The sequence below is a fragment of the Galendromus occidentalis genome, unplaced genomic scaffold (genome assembly GCF_000255335.2).
Source record: "Galendromus occidentalis unplaced genomic scaffold, Mocc_1.1 scf7180000076543, whole genome shotgun sequence".
NCBI classification, from domain to species: Eukaryota; Metazoa; Arthropoda; class Arachnida; order Mesostigmata; family Phytoseiidae; genus Galendromus; species Galendromus occidentalis.
Genome location: NW_003804532.1, coordinates 1,337 through 22,614, shown reverse-complemented (window position 1 = coordinate 22,614; position 21,278 = coordinate 1,337). Strand labels below are relative to the sequence as shown.

General features: G+C 50.8%; 3 protein-coding genes and 1 pseudogene across 3 annotated transcripts; 1 reads left to right on the top strand and 3 right to left on the bottom strand.

Annotated features, from left to right (window-relative positions):
* Positions 1-1,321: 1,321 nt before the first annotated feature.
* Positions 1,322-4,557, top strand: LOC100899909 (peroxisomal N(1)-acetyl-spermine/spermidine oxidase). The gene is made up of 7 exons (XM_003739506.2): positions 1,322-1,550; positions 2,169-2,320; positions 2,474-2,613; positions 2,743-3,000; positions 3,086-3,317; positions 3,622-3,978; positions 4,088-4,557. Exons 1-7 carry the CDS (start codon positions 1,322-1,324, stop codon positions 4,307-4,309), a joined length of 1,590 nt encoding a protein of 529 aa, XP_003739554.1. The 3' UTR covers positions 4,310-4,557.
* Positions 4,558-4,887: 330 nt separating this feature from the next.
* TH1 (negative elongation factor complex member TH1) lies at positions 4,888-6,890 on the bottom strand. Its single transcript, XM_003739505.3, has 2 exons — positions 6,708-6,890; positions 4,888-6,588 (listed from the first exon to the last, which is right to left on the bottom strand). Exons 1-2 carry the CDS (start codon positions 6,864-6,866, stop codon positions 5,137-5,139), a joined length of 1,611 nt encoding a protein of 536 aa, XP_003739553.2. The 5' UTR covers positions 6,867-6,890; the 3' UTR covers positions 4,888-5,136.
* A 1,426-nt stretch (positions 6,891-8,316) lies between these two features.
* Positions 8,317-17,040, bottom strand: LOC100899634 (CD109 antigen). Its single transcript, XM_029113313.1, has 17 exons — positions 16,779-17,040; positions 14,935-15,065; positions 14,474-14,829; positions 14,029-14,350; positions 13,571-13,916; positions 13,265-13,483; positions 12,510-13,169; positions 12,038-12,421; positions 11,683-11,913; positions 11,106-11,592; positions 10,662-10,996; positions 10,331-10,545; positions 9,888-10,234; positions 9,558-9,777; positions 9,261-9,447; positions 9,027-9,132; positions 8,317-8,876 (listed from the first exon to the last, which is right to left on the bottom strand). Exons 2-17 carry the CDS (start codon positions 15,063-15,065, stop codon positions 8,692-8,694), a joined length of 4,731 nt encoding a protein of 1,576 aa, XP_028969146.1. The 5' UTR covers positions 16,779-17,040; the 3' UTR covers positions 8,317-8,691.
* A 3,235-nt stretch (positions 17,041-20,275) lies between these two features.
* Positions 20,276-21,278, bottom strand: part of LOC100899490 (uncharacterized) — a 1,542-nt pseudogene continuing 539 nt past the window's right edge.

Below are 21,278 nucleotides of genomic sequence, written 5' to 3'. Positions count from 1 at the left end.
CTGTCGGCTGCTGGCCGACCGGTTAGCTCATTCAGAGACACGCGATTTTGATAACTCGATTTTCTCCACTTCCTCGCATGGATTCAAAAATGGAACGCTGCAAATGAGAGAAGAATCGATTTATCTTTCCCTGCGATTATAAAAAAAGAAGAACGTTTTTGCGCCGTGGCGTGAGCAAACGTGAGCAGAAATTGCAGCGCAATCTAAGAGCTCTCGAGATAAAAGTCGAAGCTACAACGACCGCTGGCTCAACTGAATGATATCTCTATCAAGTCCAAGTCAAGTACACTCTTGAGCACAGATTGTGAGAAAAGCTTCTTCTGCTCTCCCCTTCGACGCCAACCCTCATGATTGAAACACCCTCAATTCAATTCATATTTCGTGGAGTTCGAAGTTCACGACGGCCATGTTGACAAAGCGCCCAGGGCAAAGAATAGACAGGAGATCTCCTAGCGGCTGCTGTCAAGTTAGCTATCGAGGGAGCTGAGCATGGCTCTCCAGCGTCGAATCTTGGAGCGGTCAACCCTTTCGCTGAGAATGAGCTTAATCACGACGGCCGATGTTCTTCCAGAGCCTAGCGTGCTTGTTCTCATCGCTGGGAGTTGTTAATTCCTCGACTAGCCATTCTGACCCACTGAAGATAAGAGAGCGGCTCACGGTCTGCGAAATGCCAAGACTTACTACCAGCGATTTACAACGCCTGAAATCATGGATTTCCGTTCGAATCAGCTGGAGTGAGGGCGACTGCATCGATACCAGTAACGAATCGATAAACGCCGGTGTTGCGTATCATTCGTCTATCGGCTGGCCGAATGCGACACGGTGCATGCGTCGCAGGATACTGACCGAGTCCGGGTCCGAAGAGGAAGACATGCTCATTCGCGGGTCCCCGTGAATTCGCTGTATATTTCACGGTTCAAGAATCATACGAACTTCGGTTCAAGCAGGGAGTACTTGAGTGGCCGGATACCCTCCTCACAGCTCGGCTTCGAGGCTTGAGATTGAGGGGTTCATCCACGACCGGTCTGTCACCAGCCCCTCGGGAAGGTCCACACGACTCTCGAAGGGACTCATGGGTGCTAAGATTCATATCATAATCAGACGGCTAATTGCTCGCCGACGGACATTTCTCTCAGCCCGGACAGGGAATTCATCAGCCGTCGAGGAGCTCGGCGAGAGTATCGATATCGTCCGCGTCGATTTATCCAGTTAGCACGAGGACCGCGTCGGAAAATACGTATCACGGCGAAGGTAACGGCTGGCAGACGCCGGGGAGCTAGGCTTCTCCTCCTAGCGACGAGAATCGGGCCTCAAGATTTCAATGGCTGCTTCCAGTGCGGGATCTTCTCCACAGTCGATTCGAGAAGTTCCGAATAGCCTGAAAAAGATCAGAGAGCGATTAGAAAACTTCCATAATATTATAGTGATCGGGGCTGGCATCGCCGGTCTGTCTACCGCGTACCACATACTCAGCGAGAAACCTGAAACGGACGTCTTAATTTTGGAGGCGCGGGACCGCCTTGGAGGAAGGGCAAATCATTCGAAGTTGGGTAGGTAGATATTGAGATCTACATACTACTATGGAATGACCTGGGTCGCTGAACAGGATCACGTTTCTGATCCCATGGAAGTAGGCGAATGTCTTGTTCCGGAGTACACGTTCTTTCTTGGTTGAGAATGGAGCAGGGGTCCCGTTTCGGGATCAGCCGCCTGGAAGGATCACACTAAGAATCTCCACGAGCTAGTGATCAGCTGATCTTGAGGAAACCCGAGAAATTCACGTCGGTACTATCCCTCCAGAAGGGCCGGAGGAAATGACGCGGAGCATTTTCTGAATAACCCTCTGTGATGACTTCACAAAAATCCGAATTCTAGCTGATTGTGCGATAACTTTGGAAGCAGTCTAGCGTAACCGGGCGGAGTGGTTGAACGTTTTGAAATTTTTCAACCTATACTTATAGTTGAGCGGCATTTTTCCGCGTGTGGCTCCCATTGGGTGGATTTGTTCATTAAAATTTATTAGCGTTTTTGTTCAAGCGAATGAGGGAGGCCCTACTCTAATAGGCTATGACTGCTAAATAATGGTGGCTGTCCCAATAAAGGGAGGTGATTATTTTTTGTGCGCTGTGATCAATCTGAATCCATGATGGCTATGAACCTTTGCGCAGGGGACGTCGTCGTGGAGTTGGGACCGAAATGGATCCACGGAGTATTGGGCAATCCGTTGTACGAGTTCGCTGTGGCTCAGGGACTCGTGGGATTGAACGATCAGAAATCTGTCGAGCACAATATAGTTGCGGCAACGGAGAAAGGCAATCAGGTGAGAATCAAGTCCCCATCGTCGCATTAACATACACTTCATGCGTGTTACCTCCGTCGTACCTCCTCCCATACTCCGAGGAGTTTGACTGACAAGTTAGAATCTCTGCGCTCTCTGGGGGTTTGAGCAGATCTGACGTTACCCTCTTGCTAGGTTCCTCTGGACTTGGTTGATGAGATCTATTCGGCGTATTTCTGGTTTGGGAAGCGCTGCGAAGAGTATCATCTCACCCGACTCTCACCACCGATAGAGTTCAACAACTCAGTTGGAAAGCACATTTGTAGGGATATCGAGTGGGTACTTCCTGATCTGCTACGGAGGTAGCTCGACTGGAAATGTCATATTTGACACTGTCCCGATTACCGTTTCGGAGCACCGGATCGGAATTCATCCGATTCAAACGTTTTCTTGAAACATTCCAGCGCTTATCTGCGGCAATTCCACGGCGATGATAAGAAGCTCCGTCAAATGGTCTTCACACACGTTCTAAATCGAGACACGTGCATCAGTGGCACCGACTCGATGGATAGCATTTCTCTTGAGGACTACGGCAGTTTCACGGAATTGCCTGGGGGTAATGTCTCACTGTCGAAAGGTCCCTTTGCGGACATTTGCCAATGTCTTTGCAGAGAGATCGGCGAAGAGAAGATCCGTTTGAAATGTATAGTCGAGAAAATCAGGTAGGTTAAGAAGCGCTCAGACCGGGGAATCAGTAATTTTCCATCGCGTCTGGCATCATTTGATAATAAATCTTCGCCTTCCTAGATGGGGAACCGCATCTGAGACGCCCGACGCGGATGTGGTGCGGATCGAGACGTCGAGCGGAGTATTCCATTGCGCACACCTTGTGGTGACCCTGCCTTTGGGGGTTCTCAAGGAATCTGTCGACATGTTCGTACCTCATCTACCTTCAGCGAAGAAACAAGCTATCGAGAAACTGCAGTTCGGCACGGTGAATAAGCTCTACTTTCATTTCAACAGACCCGTTCTGAATAAGGTGAGACTCTCAGACTGGGCCCCAGTAGCAGGTCGGACTTTCTTCCTCGATGGCCGGGTGTGTAGTCTAAGTCTCGTGGTAGCAAGGGCTAGAAGCGATGATTGGACAGCTTCGGGACCTGAAACTCCGTCGGGCAGGGGGGCGCCGAGGCTTCTCGCCTTCCCACCATGGGACTGCCTCTAGTGCGCGCATTCTTGTACGCGGTATTGCACGCAAGTACAACATGCGACCCGACTCCCGACTTAGGAATAAGTTCCGTGAACTCACCGTGGAGACGACCGAGATCATTGTGAGTTGCTTCCAGGAGATCAGCGAGGTCGTCTGTCTCTGGGAGCCTTGTGATTACGTCGTTGCCGAATGGTGGAAAAAAATATTCTCATTCACGAGAATGACCGATACAATCCTTTGTTGCTGGCTCTCTGGTGCTGAGGCTGAGCTCGTCGAGACACTCGACGACGACGAGATAATCGACAGGATCACCGATGTTCTGCGGAATCTTCTATCCGATCCCTACGTGCCACGTCCGATTAAACTCGCGAGATCGTCATGGAAAAGCGACGCTTTCAGCCGGGGCTCTTTCACGAGCCTCAGCTCGCAGTCGAGTCAGCAAGATATCGAGAATCTCGCAAAACCCGTCTATACCAAGACGCTTCAGAGTCGGGTGAGTTGTTAGAACCTCCTTGTGAGCATTGCTCTATTCGTTCCACCTCCTCTGACGTATATAAACAGTATGCTCGGAATCGTCTAAGGAGAAAAATATTCGTTTTCAGCCAAAGATACTTTTCGCAGGAGAAGCCACTCATAGCTCGTTCTACTCAACCGCTCACGGTGCTTTCATTTCTGGTCAAAGATGCGCGGACTTGTTGACTTCAGACGATTTGGAGGGCTGCGATCTGCCCTCTGGATGGATAAATTCTAGTTCACGGAGGTCAAGTGTCAACGACCTTGAATCGTGGCTCAAAGGAATAGATATCCGTCGCGAGATTCGATGAACTGCCGCAGAAATCGAATCTCGAAGAGAAATCCGATCTCATGCCGAAGCAGACAAGAACACTCCTTCTTAGAGCTTCCCAAGGCCTCGGTTGGGGCACATCCTGAATCGTTGTCACTCGGAGTCGATCGATCGAGCTTTCGGGATTTGCGACCCCGAGAGTCCTCTCCGGCTGCCGGATCGGGTCTGTAAATTCCCCCTCGAATGTTCGTGTTCATCGAGGTCAATGCGATAAGTGAGCATGACAGACTTGCTCTCCTCTGAGTACCCTGTTTCCAAAAACGTTCCGAAGCAATGAAAAAGTACGAGCACAAGAGATTAGAGCATAGAACAGAATGGTTTCCATTCAATGTACATCAGTCATAGGTACTTTTATAGCCTCCTATTTCATTGGTTATGAACCGTTACTTGGCGAGGAATGCTAGAGCTTTCGGAGCGGGTCAGGTTCCTAGAGCTGCCCGATGTGAAAAAAGTGGTAGGGTTGAATAAATTGATGACTTGGTCGAATGTTGCTTGCTTGACTTTATTGAACGCGAGATCATCCACCTCGAGAAGCGTTCCCCGAACCCTTCATCACCTTCAAACGGGCCTGCAAGTATTTGTCTTGTACCCTCGGATTTATACAGGTTATTTCATCGACCAATGCAGCGTACAGTCTCACAACACGCTCCACTGTCCATGGCAGTCTGCGCGTGTCGAGCTCAAGGCGCTGGAGTTCGGATCGTCCCCGACTCCCTTCGTGATGGGACTTTCAAGTATCCTACGCCATGCAGGATCCGGCCATATGCCCGATGTCTTGCTTTCACCCTCGGACCTTTTGAGACTAATTCATGATTTCTCGGAAGACTTCCCGATGACTTTGGTCGCCTGCTGGATGAATTGGGTCACAAGATCAGTACCGTCTTGGGATGGTGGAAGATCTCCGGTAATCTCCTTATTCTGGACGAGGGGGAGGAACACTGAGGCGAATTCCGGGGTGAGCGGTGGGGCGATGATTTCCAGCAGTTCCGTAACAAAATATCGAATCAGCGAAATATCGGTGTCTTGTCGCTGATACAGGCCCGTGATGTAGTTCAGCACAGGCAGGACGCAGCCTCTACAGACGAGATGTATCATTCTGTCGAGAAGCATCTTGCGGATCTCGATCAGGACGAGCACATCCAGCTCTGCGTCGAATGGTTTCTCGAAGAGATCGCTGTAAAGTTTCAGTAAGCGATCGTGCAATGTGGGTTGACAGATCGCGACCTCATCGAGGAGTGCCAAATGCATAGGAACATGCTCCGTGTTCAGCTTGAAATACGACGCTTCGTTCACGATGTATCTAGCCCAATGTATCGCAGCCATGGCCATCACAGGTAATTGCACACAATCGAAAAGTGTGGGGAGATCACTGATTTTCGGCTCTGCACAGATTGTGCACATCTGCTCAATCGATTCCTGGGTGCGGACGAGTTCGTCTTTGTTTAGGACAGGCGCTCTACGAGGACCTTTCTTTGTGGTCTGCTCGAACACGCTGGATGCGTAAGCCAGGAGGAAGATGTACTTGGGCTTATGGTCGGGATTAATTTTCGATCCCGGTTTGAAGAGAGCGTCGAGCAGAAGTTCGAGGAGCGTCGGTTCTCGGATCAAATCCACAGGTGGCGGATCGTTGGATTTGTAAAGATTGTAAAGTATGGTGACGTCGGCTGGATTCAGAGCGTTCTTCCCGAGCATGGCCGCCATGGCCTGGCACGCTTTTGGGTGTTTCGTCAACGCACCGCTCAAGGCCATGGCGATCGGAGTCGTGTCTCGCGTAGGTCTGCTCCTCTTCCGGATCTCGTGGGCCAGTCGTTTCGCAGATGCACCTCCTCGAGACAGTCCTTCGAGGCTCAGCGCATGGAGCAGGCATTGAGCGTAGAGGTAGGTGTGCTCACCGTGGCCGATGAGTTTTGCGAGTTCAGCCAAACGGTCTTCGTTGGGGGCTTTTTCAAGACACCCACTGAGAGCTGTTCGCAAGACCCTGGCGAACACCTCGAGTTGTTGTGACGCAGTTGATATCGATGTGATTTCCGCTTGGAAACCGGCGTCGGAGATCAGTTTTATTGTGAAGTTCAACATCAGACAGTCTGGGTATTCCTCGGCGAGGCTATAGATGAGTTTTCTCCAGGCCGGGTGATCGATCATCTGAGCCAGCCATGCCGGAGTCTCTCCTTCGCCGTCGAAAATGGCGGCATCGGCTTTTGAGGGCTCGAAGTGTCGAACCAGCATATTTTTGAGTTGAGATTCCACCAGTGCTTGGACCTGCGGAGCAATTCCATTTCATTCAGTTTACAGAAATCCCGAGAAGGGCGAGGGTAATTCGAGCCGCTTCTTGTATGTACATACACAGATGAACGGGGGGATCGTGACGTATGACGTACCTCATTTATTTCCATCCCAGACATTATGAGCCACTCGGCAAGAAGATTGGCAGTCTGAGCAACGGCATGGTAGTTTCCTATGAGGAGATCGACAGCTTTCTCGGGATCACCTCCGTTTTGTAAGAAACTTTTCAAAGTTCCGAAGATTGTTGGCTCCATGATGGAGTCGCGAGACCCGAGTAGTGATTCGAACTCTTCCATGTTTCTGAAAACATCCGAACGTGCAATTTAGGCATCGCTGCAAACCATAGATCATCGCAATGGTTTCATTTTCCCCGATTTTCAACGAGCATTCGACCAGAATTCCATCGGTGTTCTCCGCCCCTAAAAATAGCCCGGATGAAAGACAGGCAGTCGGGGGATATATCTCCGCATCTGACGGCCCTCACATTCAAGTGGATAGGGTTGCTAAACCAAATGATAGCCGCGGACACCGATTGCGCGCCATGAGATCTGCTCCCTTGATGAGCGAGACCAGCATTCCCTCTCCTATCCCGCAGCGCCTCGTCCGGGCTCACCCTCGAATCGACGAGCACCGGTAAGCTAGGCGAGATTCATCAGAAACATCGATATAGGGAATTCGATGATCCTGTCGGCGTCTCGGAACTGACACTGGCTCGATCCGCTCACCTGAATAGTCGTTCGCAGGGCCTCCAATGTAGAATTCCGTGGACACTGAGAAAAACTCCGCTATGATGTTCTCCCGCGTTGCGAAACTGAGATCATTCCCCCAATTTTCTCTCGAATCCCGCCTGCTGGTTATATTCACACCGGTGTTTCGAATTAGCCAGAGCAGTGAGGGCCCGTTGATTGTTGTTCGTCAAAGTATACACGACGACGACAACAACATGAGTTCTTGTTTTCGTCGACACGAGCTAGAAGTTTCGAGCGTGTGTGGGATTATGCCATCGGAAATTCTCCACCCATCGGCTCCTGGTAGAACTGAGCAATCCAGCTCGGGATACCGTACAGTTCCGCAGCTGGCTCATCTTCCTTACTGGCAATGAACCACCTATGACGCTCGATGGGAGACAACCCGATCGTTTTAGCGTTGGACGGCGGGACATTCCGATAATGGTGCGAGTTGCTAGTTGCTATGCTGAGGGTACACGGCCTCTTTTGTTGGCCGTCTTGCCCCTTGCCCGCTTCGGAGCTTTCCGAAAAATGTCCCTTATTTGGAGTTCCCGTAGAGATAACTGCTCTTCGGCCGTTCCGACGGGAGAATCCGGGCTCCCTAGCGCCAGTTCGAAATTGTATCTCACCGATACTCAGATGCCGATCAGGCTATTCATACCACAATGGGCACGGTCATTCATACGGAATAAATATCGAATAGAATGCCTAATTGCGGAGCGTCATGAGGATGCGCGCAAATGACTTCAATCATCGGCATCGCGTGTCGTGCTATAGACATTCCATCGAAACTCCCTGGCATCTCCATTGTACATGGTTTCGTATCCATCTTCGCCGATGTCTCACTTCACTCTTCCATCCTCAGAGCGGAAATCGTGAACACGAATTCGAGGCTACTTATTATTCATGATTGAAAGGAATTAGAAATCTCGGCCATCCTGTAAGCATCTTTTATTAGACTGGGCATACCATCCATCGCTCTGTGAGAACACCGCCCGTATTCTGGCTTATATGTACAAAAATATTGCGGCGTTATGGTTCCTCAATCATCTCGATTATCGCTTTGTAGTGTCTCTCCTTGTGCTCAGGAGCTTGATAGATGCAGACCGCATCCTGCGTTCAATGTACACAGAGAACAATTATTTTCGTAGTTCGTATGAAGAGACAGTCTCAATATCTCATCTCAATAAATACTAGTCAGGAGTGACGCTTTTGTTGACACTGCGAGACGAGCTGCGCTTCGAGTGGTGTAAAAATATACCGGGAAAGCATCTCAGGAAATCATCAGCACACTTGTATATACACTCACTCTCTCAGATCTCCCTTTCTCATTCATTCCCTGAGAGTAAATCTACCGAATCAAGTTGATTGCGCGCAGAACTGTGAGGACCACCACAGCGTAAATGAGGAGGCCGACACGCAACCTAGCTGCGTCGCTGAAGACCGGGCAGTAGGGGCACTGATAAGAACCACAAACATGGCAGATGGACATAGCGTAGAGATGATACATCTCGAACATCGATTCGTTGAAGCGCTCTGGAATGTTGAGACGGGATTATCGAGGGATTCATGCGGTAAACGGAAAACTTCACCGAGGAGAAGAGATTTGTCAGACTCGGTCGACGGACTCCGAAATTACCCCTTATTCTTCTCACTCCGTGCAGAGTGGAGGCAACAGATTCTTACCAGGAGCGTAGTAATCGTAGACTTTAATCGATATGTAACGTGACATATTCGCTACCGGATACCACCGGCTTATCGTGACGTCCACACAAATTGGCTCATCGTCGAGCTAGAAGAAAATTCAATTTAATCCTCTGCCTGTCGCGGTAATTCCAACGCCCTCCAGTCTCTGGTCTGATGGAACTCGCAAGTCTCATGATGGACTGTGAGGTCCAGGTGGAGGAACTTCGGACTTACATAATCGAAGTACATCTCCAGTTTCTTCTCCTGGTAGCGGGCTTCGCGAAGATTTCGGACCCTAGCATATCGCACGTAGCTGTCGAGACGCTGCTGCTGCACATAGTAGCCTGACGGAAGGTTGAACTCTAGAACCGCCATCCCACTGGCCATCGATTCTTCGAGACGAGTCCATCGTTGACATGATCTGGAAATTTCGACGAGTGTGGTTGGCTCTCTTCTCTGTCGATTCCTCACGAAATCTGTCCTACGGAGCCGTGGAATTTTTCAAGGGTCGAATGAGCGAGCTGAACTCACGTGAATGTTATATGGGAATTATTTCTGCCAAAGGCATACTGCCGTATATCAAGGTCGAATGCCTTAGCGGGTGGTTGCGTCACCAAGTGTTTCCACGTGTCGATATTGTATTGCACATGCATTTGCAGAATGGCGAGTCCAGAACCCTGAACTTTGATAAGTACACCTCCGAAGGCGTTCGGAATCGTGAGCGCCTGCCTTTTGCTGAGATTCTCTTTATCTGCAAGGATGACACATGTTACTTAGCGATCTCCCGGAGAAACCCAGACTGATTCGTCCACGGACTCGTTGGAAACGCGGCGCGAGCTCAAGAACGAAAACTCCACTCACTGATTCTGAGCTCGCGAGTGAAGCCCGGCGTTGATGGGGCGTCGACCGTCACTGTTAGATCCACAACATCGCTCAGCCGGTTTTGGATTGTGTATTCGGTCAGGGCTTGCATGGCGATCACGGTGTCCTGTGTGCTAGACCATCCTCCGTCATGCAGTCGCTGGCAATTGAGCCATTCGACGATTTCTTTTTGAATCACCGCGTTCCTTTTCACGAACGTCAGGAGAGCGTACGCCGTTCCTTCCACATTGGAGGACTCGTAAAGAGCGGGCAGCCTCGGCTGGCGGTACGGCCGCTGATTCTCGTATTTGTCGCGCGGAGGATCCACCCTGACCCGACCCCAATAGCTGCATAGAAGAGGAGCTTTGAGCTTTGGTTCAGATTACCGCAAGTGAGTTAGCGGAAACTTAGTGAAACGATAACTCCGTAAAAAGACGACTCACATCATTCCGGCGGCTTCCATCTTGCGATCGTCGAGGTATTTGAAAGCGTCTTCGGCATCGTCGCTGTTCGCAATCGTGAGGGCGTACGCGACGATTGCCAATTCGAAGGGATCTTCCCAATTTCTGATGATGTTGAGTTTCTGCTCCAGATAACGTCGGGCCGAGCCCTTTGCCGTGGCCATGCGGGCTCCTACGTCTCCACCGATATCTTTGACCTGTGGAGGGCGAACGTTTTTGATTTCCACGTACACCAGTTTCGCCGGCTCCGGAGAGCAAGGAGACGCGATATCAGGGATTGGGATCATGAATCGGGATTCTGCTCCGTATCTACCTCACAGAGCGTTATGAGCACGTGGGCGGTCAGCGAGACGTTGGTGTACTTCAAACGCTCGAAATGGCCTTCGGAGTAGGAGTTCATTTTCCGATCGTATGGATATATCGAAAACTCGTGGAAACTGCCTTCATCTGATTGAGTGCTGAGCAGCCATGCTACTCCTCTCCTGATGACGGTTGGGTCTATGTAGATATAGTGTTCCCACTCCTGAAAGGTCGCTTTTTGGAAAGTTCTCAGAGCGAACGCTGTCAGCCAAACGCTCGGTCGACGATCCCAACGGAAAACAGTGAAACTGCCGTCGTCGTTTTGGAACTGCAGTTGGCGCTGGTACACTGAAATCGGTATCGGGTTAGGAACTCTGGCTGGAGGTAACTATTATAGAATAACAGGTAATAGCTCAGAGAGGACGGAATTTCTTAGATAACCAGAGGTTCGACTCACGCAAGTTGAGGTACGTAAACGCTTCTTTCTGATCGCCCTGTCTGTATTGACCGGTCAAACGTAGGTAGAAGAGAGTCCACATGTTGGCGGCGAAATTGAACATGTTCTGCTCCCCGCAAAAGGCAGGTTTTTCGATCAAGCTCGATGCGTTGACCGGCATCGTGGGGAAAGCAGGTCCCACCACGTCTCCCACTATGGAGACTGTGGCCTTGTTACTTCCGAATATATAGAGACGATCCTCTCGGAAGGGCAAAATGGGTGTTTCGGTGATGTTTGTGTCCAAGTATTTGAGGAGGTAGGCGCCTTGGGAGAGATCAAGCAGCATTGAAATGTGTCTCTCTTGAGGGATTCCGTCGGCTTCGACGTAAACTGTCTTCGTGGCTTGATCCTTGGCGATTTGAGTCTTCGCCAAGATTGTCACGTTGATTTCACCCAAGCGCACCGGGACGATGGGCATGTAGACCTCGAACGATTTGCCAGCTTTCACCTGAAGACATCGGTGAAGCAAAGCGTGTGAGAATGGTAGACTAGCGTTCACGGCGAGACGCGGAAAATAATAGCCAAATGTATCACTCACGAAGACGAGATGCTGATGTTCGCCGAAGCTCGTCTTCGGTCTGTATGAGTTGACCCAACCGAATGGATCCACGTGAACGAACTTATAGTCGGGTGAATTCGCCAAGGTGATCAGAACTTCGGTTTCGTAGTGTCGGTAGTTGAATACAGTGATTCGAACCCCGATTTGTTCTCCCAACCGAATCCTGCCCGGCATCTCCACAGTCATGTAGAATGGTTTAGCACTCGAGAACTGTGGGAAAAAATAGTGCCTTGTTCATGACGATCTCCACATATTTTGAATGCAGAAGCGATTCCTGGTGCGCCGAAGCTATGAAACGATTGAAAGACAAATCCTCGGCACTCATCCTACGAACCGATATCGGTTTCGAGACGATTCCGAAACCGTTTGCTTCAGTCATCCCGAAAGCGGAGATCATCCACTGCGTGGGCACGTCAGGTACTGGCACGGTGAAAATGTAGCGTCCTAGGGACCCTATGTTTATGTCTTTCCATAGCCAAGCGTTCGTGTACTGGAGGAGATAACGGTTCGTTCTGAACATGCGGAATTTCTTGATGTCGATCCGGTTTTCGGGACACGCCGTCTCATCAGAGCCATCCGAACAATCCCTGAAGCCGTCACAGCGCCGGCTGGCAGGATAGCAAGAGCCGTCGTAACAACCCAGGTAGCCTGCGGTGATGTTACACTCCTCGCGGACTCGTGTCACGCTAGCATCGGTGAAGACGACCAGTCCCGCATACTGCAAACCGATGATTCAGCTGAGATCTCCGCCTGAGGACCCAGAATACCTGGGACAGCTTCCTGGCTTTATCGCTTATGTTACTCACGGAAAACGTCCGGTTCGCGTCCAAGCCATATGACGATGACGGGAAGTTGACGAAGAGGCTGGCGTCACCCGTATGGGACAAGGTCTCATGTTTCAGCGTTCCGTTCATGGGAATGAAGGAGTTCATTTTCTCGATAACCTCCGAGTAGCTGAGCTGTGTACCCGCGTGCATCTCGTACAGCGCTCGTTGAAGACCCGAGAGGGCGACATACGTGCCCGGTGGACCATAAATTGCCACTTCGATGTTGTCTCCCGTTTTGTCCTTTCGATTATTCAGCTGCACCGTGAATTTGTCTTTGGAAATCGCATCCACGGGGAACGTGAGCGAATCCGCGATGATTCGCCCCTCTCGTTTGAGCACATCGAAGACCACTATGGTTGCAGACGGCGCCATTTCTGAGCTCAACGAGACCGCCATGGTCCTGATCGAAGAGCTCTGCATTACTTCGTAACCGCTGAGGAGAACCATACCCTTCGATACCACGAGGTACGAGAATCTCTCCACGAAATAGTTGGCACGAACGTGGAGCACGATATATTCTCCGACTTTCGGATTCTTCGTCGAGGTGGTCACTTGAATATGATATCCGCTCGGAGAAAACTCCGGATAGAGTAGGAGCTCTGTGCCGGTCCGTCCCAAGAAATCGTCGAAAAACGAGGCCTGGAACAAATCTCTTTTTCTTAGTGACCTTGGCGATCCCAGGAACGGGCGCCGCGTGCTCGGCGAAAATCAAACAGGTTGCACTATCGACTTGCCTCGATCCTGATTATCGGAGGACTGATCTCTGCCCCACCCGCCGGGGCACCTGTATCGAAAGCGATTTCCCACATATTCTTCTGCCCTGGAACGGGTACCGGCACGACGTTCCCGCTGCCCCGGGCTCCGTTGACGCTTATGCGCAGATACTCGTCGATTCGTTGTCCGACCAGAGTTCCTTTCTCTATCGGTGAGTTGTCGTGATACGAAAGTGCGACCTGAAACCGGAGTCCGACCGTCGAAGAACTATCCTGTCGCCCGAGAGATATCGATCTTCTTCATCTTCAGTTCCCATGCGCACTCACGTAAGCCTTGAAGGGCATTCCAGGTTTGTAGACCTGGGGTGAATTTCCGAGGAAAGCGAGCTTGAGCGTGGAGTTGAAAACAACGGTAGCTGATTCTCCGAATTCTATGAGGTCGAGGAAACGTTCTCCGACTTCTGCCTTGATCACGATCTTCATCCCCTCGAGTCTGGGACTGAGCATCAGAAGATCACGCACGGCAAACTTGAACGTCATGTAACCCTCGAACCACCGGAAATGTTGCTCGATAGACCGCACGAATTGATACTGTATGTCGTACGTCGCTTTGACTGGTTCTACACTGGCTCTCAATGTGAGGTTTCCGTTGACAGCGGCCCCGGATGTGAAACTGTGTGAAGATTTGAGAAAATATCAATACCATCAATAAGAAGGACGTTCCCTGATCGGCCGATATCGATCGAGTGGAAAGTGCGGAATTCGCACAGGGTAAATGAGCGTACTTGGCCATGACAGATCCTTCGACGAACTCCTGCGACATGACGAAATAACTGGGCATCGTGACGTTTACTTCGAAACGAGTCTGGTAGTACTCTTCCACCCGGAACTGATGTTCCTCCACCTGACCCTGAGCCACGACTTGAATCGTCCAGTCACCATAATGGGGCTGCTCCGAGAGCGGGTATTCGAGCGAAACTGCTCCGAGGTTTGTTCTACGGGAAAGCCATCGACGCATAATCGTCCGATTTGGGCTAAGCATATAGACATCTACGGCATCGGAGAAGGCCCTCAGCTGCGTTGTGAGAGGAAGAGCTCGGAACTTGACTGTGGAAGAGAGAGAGAGATTTCGCTCTGAGGGAACTTTCTCGACCCTCGTTACGTCGACATTTGGACTTCCGATCCGGCTTCACTGCCCGTAAAAAATGACGGAGTTCTCAACACACTCACCAATTTGACCCTGCATATACAGCGGTCGGTCTGTCTGCACGAAAATCGTCATGGATCTCTGCGAGAACTCCAGGACGGTCTCGTTCACGAAAGCCGTCCCTCCGAGAACGCCGTTGACGTTGCCTTCCACGCGAAGCTTATAGCGACCCTGTACACTGGTTGTGGGCACCTGCATCAGAACATCGGTGTCCATGCCGGGTATCACTTGTTCTGATGCGTGTGCCACTTCGACTCCATCTCTCTGTATAGCTGCGATTATGTTGATGGGACTGTCGTTCTCTGTCCCGAACAATTGCACGTATATCCGGTAGATTTGACCCGGACGAACGTAGCGGGAAGCGACGACGAGATACGTCCTGAGAATGATTTTATGGGTTTTACAGCGCGAAGATTCCCGAGTCCCGAAGCGGTCTCTCTACGATTTATGGCTTCATCGAAAATCATTTGCCAGCCAAACTTACGGTTCTCGGAGGGTTTTTATGCTGTTTTCGAATCCAAATCCGAATTGTCCATAACCTCCAGCATCGCTAAACTGGGATTTACCGGTGGGCAGCACCCAAGCCGCAGCGACAACTAAAACAACCCACCACATCTGCGAAAAAATTGTGATTTGAATCGGCACCTATTCAAAACTGGAAGATTCTCTCGAGTCGATCAATTGTTCCGGGCGGGCGAACCCGATACTGTCTGTCCCTCACCGCCTCGTTGGCAGACGTCTGTGAAACACTGAAATCAGACTGGAATTATATCCGCTGGGAGCTCGAGTGTCGGAAATCGTTCGGAAGACGATTTTCCGGATGCGATCATGAGACATCGAATCAAGAAGAGAAATTATTCCTCCGCTTCGGATGGGCTCCACAGCCAATTTCAATATCGATCGGATCTGACAAAAACATCCGGGAAGCGAAGAGCCGATAGATGCTTACATAAGGAATCGAGAGGCATTTATTGATACAACGATGACATCAGGCGTCAAAACGCTCAATTGAATGCTGTCGAGAATCAATCAGCTTGGGATCATCGGCTGTCTTAAACTAATTGTGAGGGTAAGAGCGAGTAATCATCAGTATTGGTCCGCGCGGTGTGTATAGGTTTGTTGTGCTGTGTAGGCGATCCTCATCACGATCTTCATTACGGGGCCTGCCTACTTCCCCTCTGAGCCGCAGTCTTTCGGTCGTTGTATGGCGACCGTTCTGCCTTCTCGCCGGGCCAACCGCCTTGCCTAAGTCAGTCAGAAGGCACAAGAACAATACTTAAGCGACTCGGCGTCGAGGTACACCCTGCCTGAATTTAGATCAAACCGACAAGAATTCGAGCCGAGGAAAGATCGAAATTCAGGGTGTAGACCAATCTGCGCGGTCTTATGTGCAGTTTTCAATTCACTCGCGCAGCTCGGGGGAGATCTCTCGGAGTCCGCATGGTCTTCGTTTTAATACATTGGGCGGAATTGGAGCGCGCGACGAGCAAGTCTCCCGACTTCGGGTCCGAACAACAGCATCCGAGACTTCAGACGGAGTCTTTGCGCCGATATTAGCTTCCCTTTCAGTTCTACCCCCAAATAGATTCACCGTCCGAGAATTCTTCGACAGGTGCAGCTTTCTCTTCTGGTGGTTTGTTAGTTTTCCGTTACCATGGCATAGCGGCGCCGACAACAACAACACCAGCAACGACGGCGACGATCCAATGGCGTGAAGGAACGTCTAGGGCGAAAGCCAGTCTGATTCAAACATTTTCGTTCTCTAACACCCCCGGAATGATGGCTGCGCAAATTGAGCTTTTGTCGTTTTAGCTCCATTGGAATTCTGATACTCTCTGCGGAGAAACCATTCCTCCACCTTCACGATGGGAAGAGAATCATCAGTAAGGTCATTCTGATCGCGGAGAATCATTTTCTTCCGAAGTATATCGTATGGAGCTCGCTAGCTCGTTCCTTGTTGAAGACGTCCGAATTCCGCCCTGAGTTTGATTCGCAGATATGGCTTAAGTGAGGGCCGGGGTGTATTCAATATCTATCACCGCGAATAGAATGATTTGGAACTGCTCCAAAATACAAGTCCGATGACTAAGTTCGGTTTGACTGCGAGTGAGCTAACATCTCTGCCTGCCGGCTCTGCTGTCTCATAACTAGGAGAGGCGGAAGTCATCGACTGAGATCGATGATTGAATCGAAAAAAATTCATGTTCCCTCAGATGTATCTCTTGACTTCTGTTCTTGGGGACACTCACGCCACACCTCTACATGAAAGGTATCTCAAAGTATCGCGTTCTTCTCTCGACTGGATAGTATGCAAAGAAATTTCAATACCTTTGGTGCTTTTCCTCAGAACTCCAACGACTCGCGTTTCATCCTTAAACTCTCCGCATTGAATCACGGTCTCCCAACATTAACGTCTGAGAGGTTAAGTCCGGCGCGCTCCTCGAACTCGAATGGAGCTCCCAGCACTTGTCACTCTCCTGAGTATCCACGTAAACCCGATTCGCACGGGAAGTGTGATTTTTGAAGGGACGATTCACGGAAACCGTTGTTATCCGACTTCACGAGGGGCAGAAGAATTCGGTTCTGTGTTGCTTTTGACGTGCACAGGAGACGCCGCTCTGCGATCCGGCAACCTGTCGTGACGACTAGCGCCATCTGACGGTCTGACGGCGAGGCTCGCGCGTCAGGAGGATTTACGGATATTTGAAAAAGGGCATTACCCTCGCGAAAGCCGACTTCGTCAATCGGACCTTAGGCCGCGAGTGGGCTCACAGCTCTCCCTCGATGACAATCTTGGACTAGGGCTCTTCACTTTTTCCACGCGGCAGGGGATAGGCGCAACCTATGACTACGATCTTGAGCTCAGAATGTCTGACGCCTGAGGCTTGTGAATTAGCGGAGGTGGATTTCCGGAATCTGCAACCCCGTCCGGAGATGTGCGCTATCTTCGAACGGAACCGGCTCTCACAAGAATATCCTACCTCCCCGTGAGGCTGGAGCGTGCCGCTATGGAATGTCTCGGGTTTTAAGACACGCCTGCCGTCTCGAGTTAACATATTACGCCGAGACTCGATCCTGCCCGGACAATGGATGATTTCCTTTACGCTAAGTTGATACTGACGCGCCTGATTTAAATGGAAATTCCAAAATGTTTCAGAGCGACTCAGTGGGAGAAATCCGAGAGGAAATCCCTGAACTCCATTGAGGTCGTCCCATCGAAGTACCCGAGCGGAACAATAGGTCACCGCATCGTCCCTCTCTCGCATACGTCTCAATCCTTGCTTGAATCCACCGATCGCACGTTTGTCGTCCGTATATAATAGGCAACAAACGTGGAGACTCACCTGGGGAAGAATCGAAGTGCTTCACCTCCTTCCAGGACACTTCGCACATCGGGACTAGCCTATTGCTGCATTTCTCCATGAGATCTGACCATGATTCATCAGGAGCAGCTCAATGATGCTCGATCGACACTTTACTGATGCTGATGGTGCGCGTAGAGAAATCAAGGCGGCATTCCTGAACAAACCTGTAAACAGTATGGTCCTCCGTATCTCCATGGTTACGAAACATCCACGAGCGCTTTCGAACGCTCTTCCGTGGGAAGATCGATCAGTCACCCCTTGTCGGCGTTCTCCTCGTACACCCCTGTCGACAACTTTCCGTCGTATGGCCTACACTTCACTGCAGACGCCCATGAGAGATATCGTGTCGCAAGTCATGCTCGTCTTCGTTTTCAGAATACACCCGTCTGGGCTGAGTCCAATACCTCGGGGCGACGGCGCGTCGCCCGAGCGAGGGCACCATCCGCGGGGGCCATCCGATGGAAGGTGGGCCATGAATTGAAGGTCCGGTGCGCGGGGTCCTTTACATGCAGGAAGTAGCGCCCAGACATTTCGCGGAGACAGTCTCCCCAAGGCTCATGACTCCTCTGGGAAATGTTGAGCACCTGAGACGCTTTCAGGCGAAGCTTCAAGAAAGATAAAGATGGACCTCCTCTCTCCACGCGGGGGGTGGGGCTTCTTCTGCTCCCCGAGGGAGGACCTCAGAAGAACGTTCCGGGAGGCCCTTTGCTAGGACAGCTCTACGGAGTACCGATTCTACACAAGGAGCATTCCTGGGACAATGAGGATCTTCCTTCCTTCAGCTCGCTTTTTCCTCAGCACCGCCCTCTATACTGCCCCTCATAAGAGGGGTCAGAGAAAACCTTGGAGGACCCCGAGCGATTCTTCGCACAGTCTCCTCAGCAGCTGAAAACTTCATCTAGTGTATCCGGGAGATCTTCGTGTGATGAGTGATGACGGAGGAAATAATAGAAATGTCTCGATTCCAGCGAGGACCGCTACGGAAGGCGCGTGGAAGCGGCCATTTGAAGACAGCGTTGAAGACCGACCTCTTCCCTTGAGAGACTTGTAGGATTTATGTATATCTTATAATTATATTGGCAACAAAATATCTGATGGCTCTTGACAGGTTGGACTGAAGTTCAGAGCCTTACGATCGAGACTGAATTCTGTCCAGGCAGGTGGAGTTTATTTTTGCTGACTCCGAGCAATGCGAAGGTTTTTTCCCGGAGTTCGGGAGCAGCCATCAGCGAGCCGGGATCCATGCGACGGGGACACACCCGAGACGGTGTCTATCTCCGGTGGTTCTTCGACGTGCCAGCCAACATTCTACCCTATTCGTGGCTTGCAGTCGTAATATCTGCGAATGCACTGCCTGTTTCCTTGTCGAGAGCTTTCTCATGTCTCCTTGGCCAGTGAGAGACACGGTGAGCGATCGATGACTCAGGGAGCAGATCCCCCAGTCAAACCAGAAATCTAACGACGCTCATCCCTCCATGGGTCACTTGTCGGAGTCGCGTCGGGCTCCTCGGAGCGTTCGGGAGGCTCGATGGTATGGCTGAATGTGATCCCCATTGGTTGAAACCCATGTTATAATTATTCAACCCGAGTCAAAGTTTTTCTGATGCGCCTCGTCTCTGCAATCGTCACCTGTACTTAGCGGCTCCGACTATATTCGGTCCAATGCGACTTCGGACGAGTGAAAGTCGCCTGGTCGTTCCATGGAACACCGTTGAGATCACTCGAACCGAGTCTCGCGCTAGCTGAGGTGCGGAGTCGACTCGGAATCGGATCTAATGTGGCAATCTCACACCTCGGCTCAACCGGCGTGATGCGCTCTGTTCAAGCCTGGAATCAAAGGATCGGCAGAGATACTTGAGAATACGTTCTTAATTCGAATAGAACGGCATGCCGTTTCATCTTCCGATTCCCTCATCGGAGAATTTATGCACCTACATGTATCAGTCGCAATCATACCCATGATCGTGTGGCAATAAGGATGCTTGAAGTTCATCGTCATGATTGCCTATGAATTAGAACCGTCTTCAGCGAGATGTACCATCCCTGGACAAAACTGAAGAATAAATCGTAATCTGATACTGCTCCCGAACTTTCCGCGGTAGGTGACTTCCTCGAAACAATTGCTGCAAGCGAGATATCTTCAACAGAAGTCACTCGCTTACGGGCTTTCAGCAGCTGATCTGGTCGCATATTGCAGCTGCATCCCACGGCTCGAGATCGATTTTTCGATGAGAGGTGCTTCCTTGGATTCACGCCTGGATTCTCCGCTCCCGGAGCTTTTGAGCTTTTTGATCGCGGACAGGGAGTCGGGACTGACTTCGCGATGCCTCTTTTGTGCCGGTTCTCCCGTCGGGAATCTACGAGCGGGAACTGAATCGAACGTCGATGAACTAAACAGTTCGGGTTCGGAGCCCACATGAACGAAGAGAAAACTCAGTCATTTAGGGTTTGAAACTCAAAGTATCGAACAAATAACTTTATTGGAACAAATAACGAGTGAAGTCTTATAATTCCGAGACGATTTGTCTGAGCTTCTCGGGAGCCGATAGACAGGTTGGACTGACTTCGCGAAGTCTCTTCAGTGCCGATTCACGTATCGGAGATTCGGGAGCGGGAGTCGGGTCGAAAGGTGGTAAGCCGAATAGCTCTGGCTTGAAGACTGATAGAGAATCCAGGCATATCGTGGGTTCCTTGCGCTGCTCGTCGGTGACCACTTTAGGGTCCGGAATCATGACAACTTGCATCCCTGCGGATAATCCCGCACGGACTCCATTGGGGGCGTCCTCGAAAACCAAGCAGTTCTCGGGCTTGGGAGCTGGATTAAATCTTCTAGCGGCAACCAAGAAAACATCAGGAGCCGGTTTGCCAGCGAGAACTTCAGGATCGTCAGTTCCACTGACCACGTGCTGGAACCAGCTCTCGAGATCTTTATGGTGGGTGAACTTCAGATCGACGGACGCCAGGTTACTGCTGGTACCAACAGCGGCTGGGATTCCGTGCTTGTACAGGTGATAGATGAGCTCCTTCGCTCCAGGTAGCAGGACGCTATTCAGGAACATTGAATGACTGATGACGTCCATGCGTTCGAGGAACTCCGCCGGGCTGATTGGGAGTTGAGCATCTTCGACGATGATCTTTGAATAGTCCTGACGAGTTCTGCCGATGATTTTGCGGCACAGCTCGAGCGTGTGCCTTTTGCCGAACTGTTGGAGGACGCCGTCGATCGATTTGAAATAGACTTTCTCAGTACCGAAAATTGTTCCGTCCAGATCAAATATGCAGTGGGTGACGGGCTTGAAGAATGTTTGTTCCTCTTCGTAGGGCGGCAGTCCAAAAAGCTCGGGTCTGAAATCCGCCAACGACTCCAAGCAGATCGTCGGTTCCTTCCGCTGCTCTTCGGTGACGACTTTCGGATCCGGAATCATGACAACTTGCATACCGGCGGATATCCAGCCCGCACCCC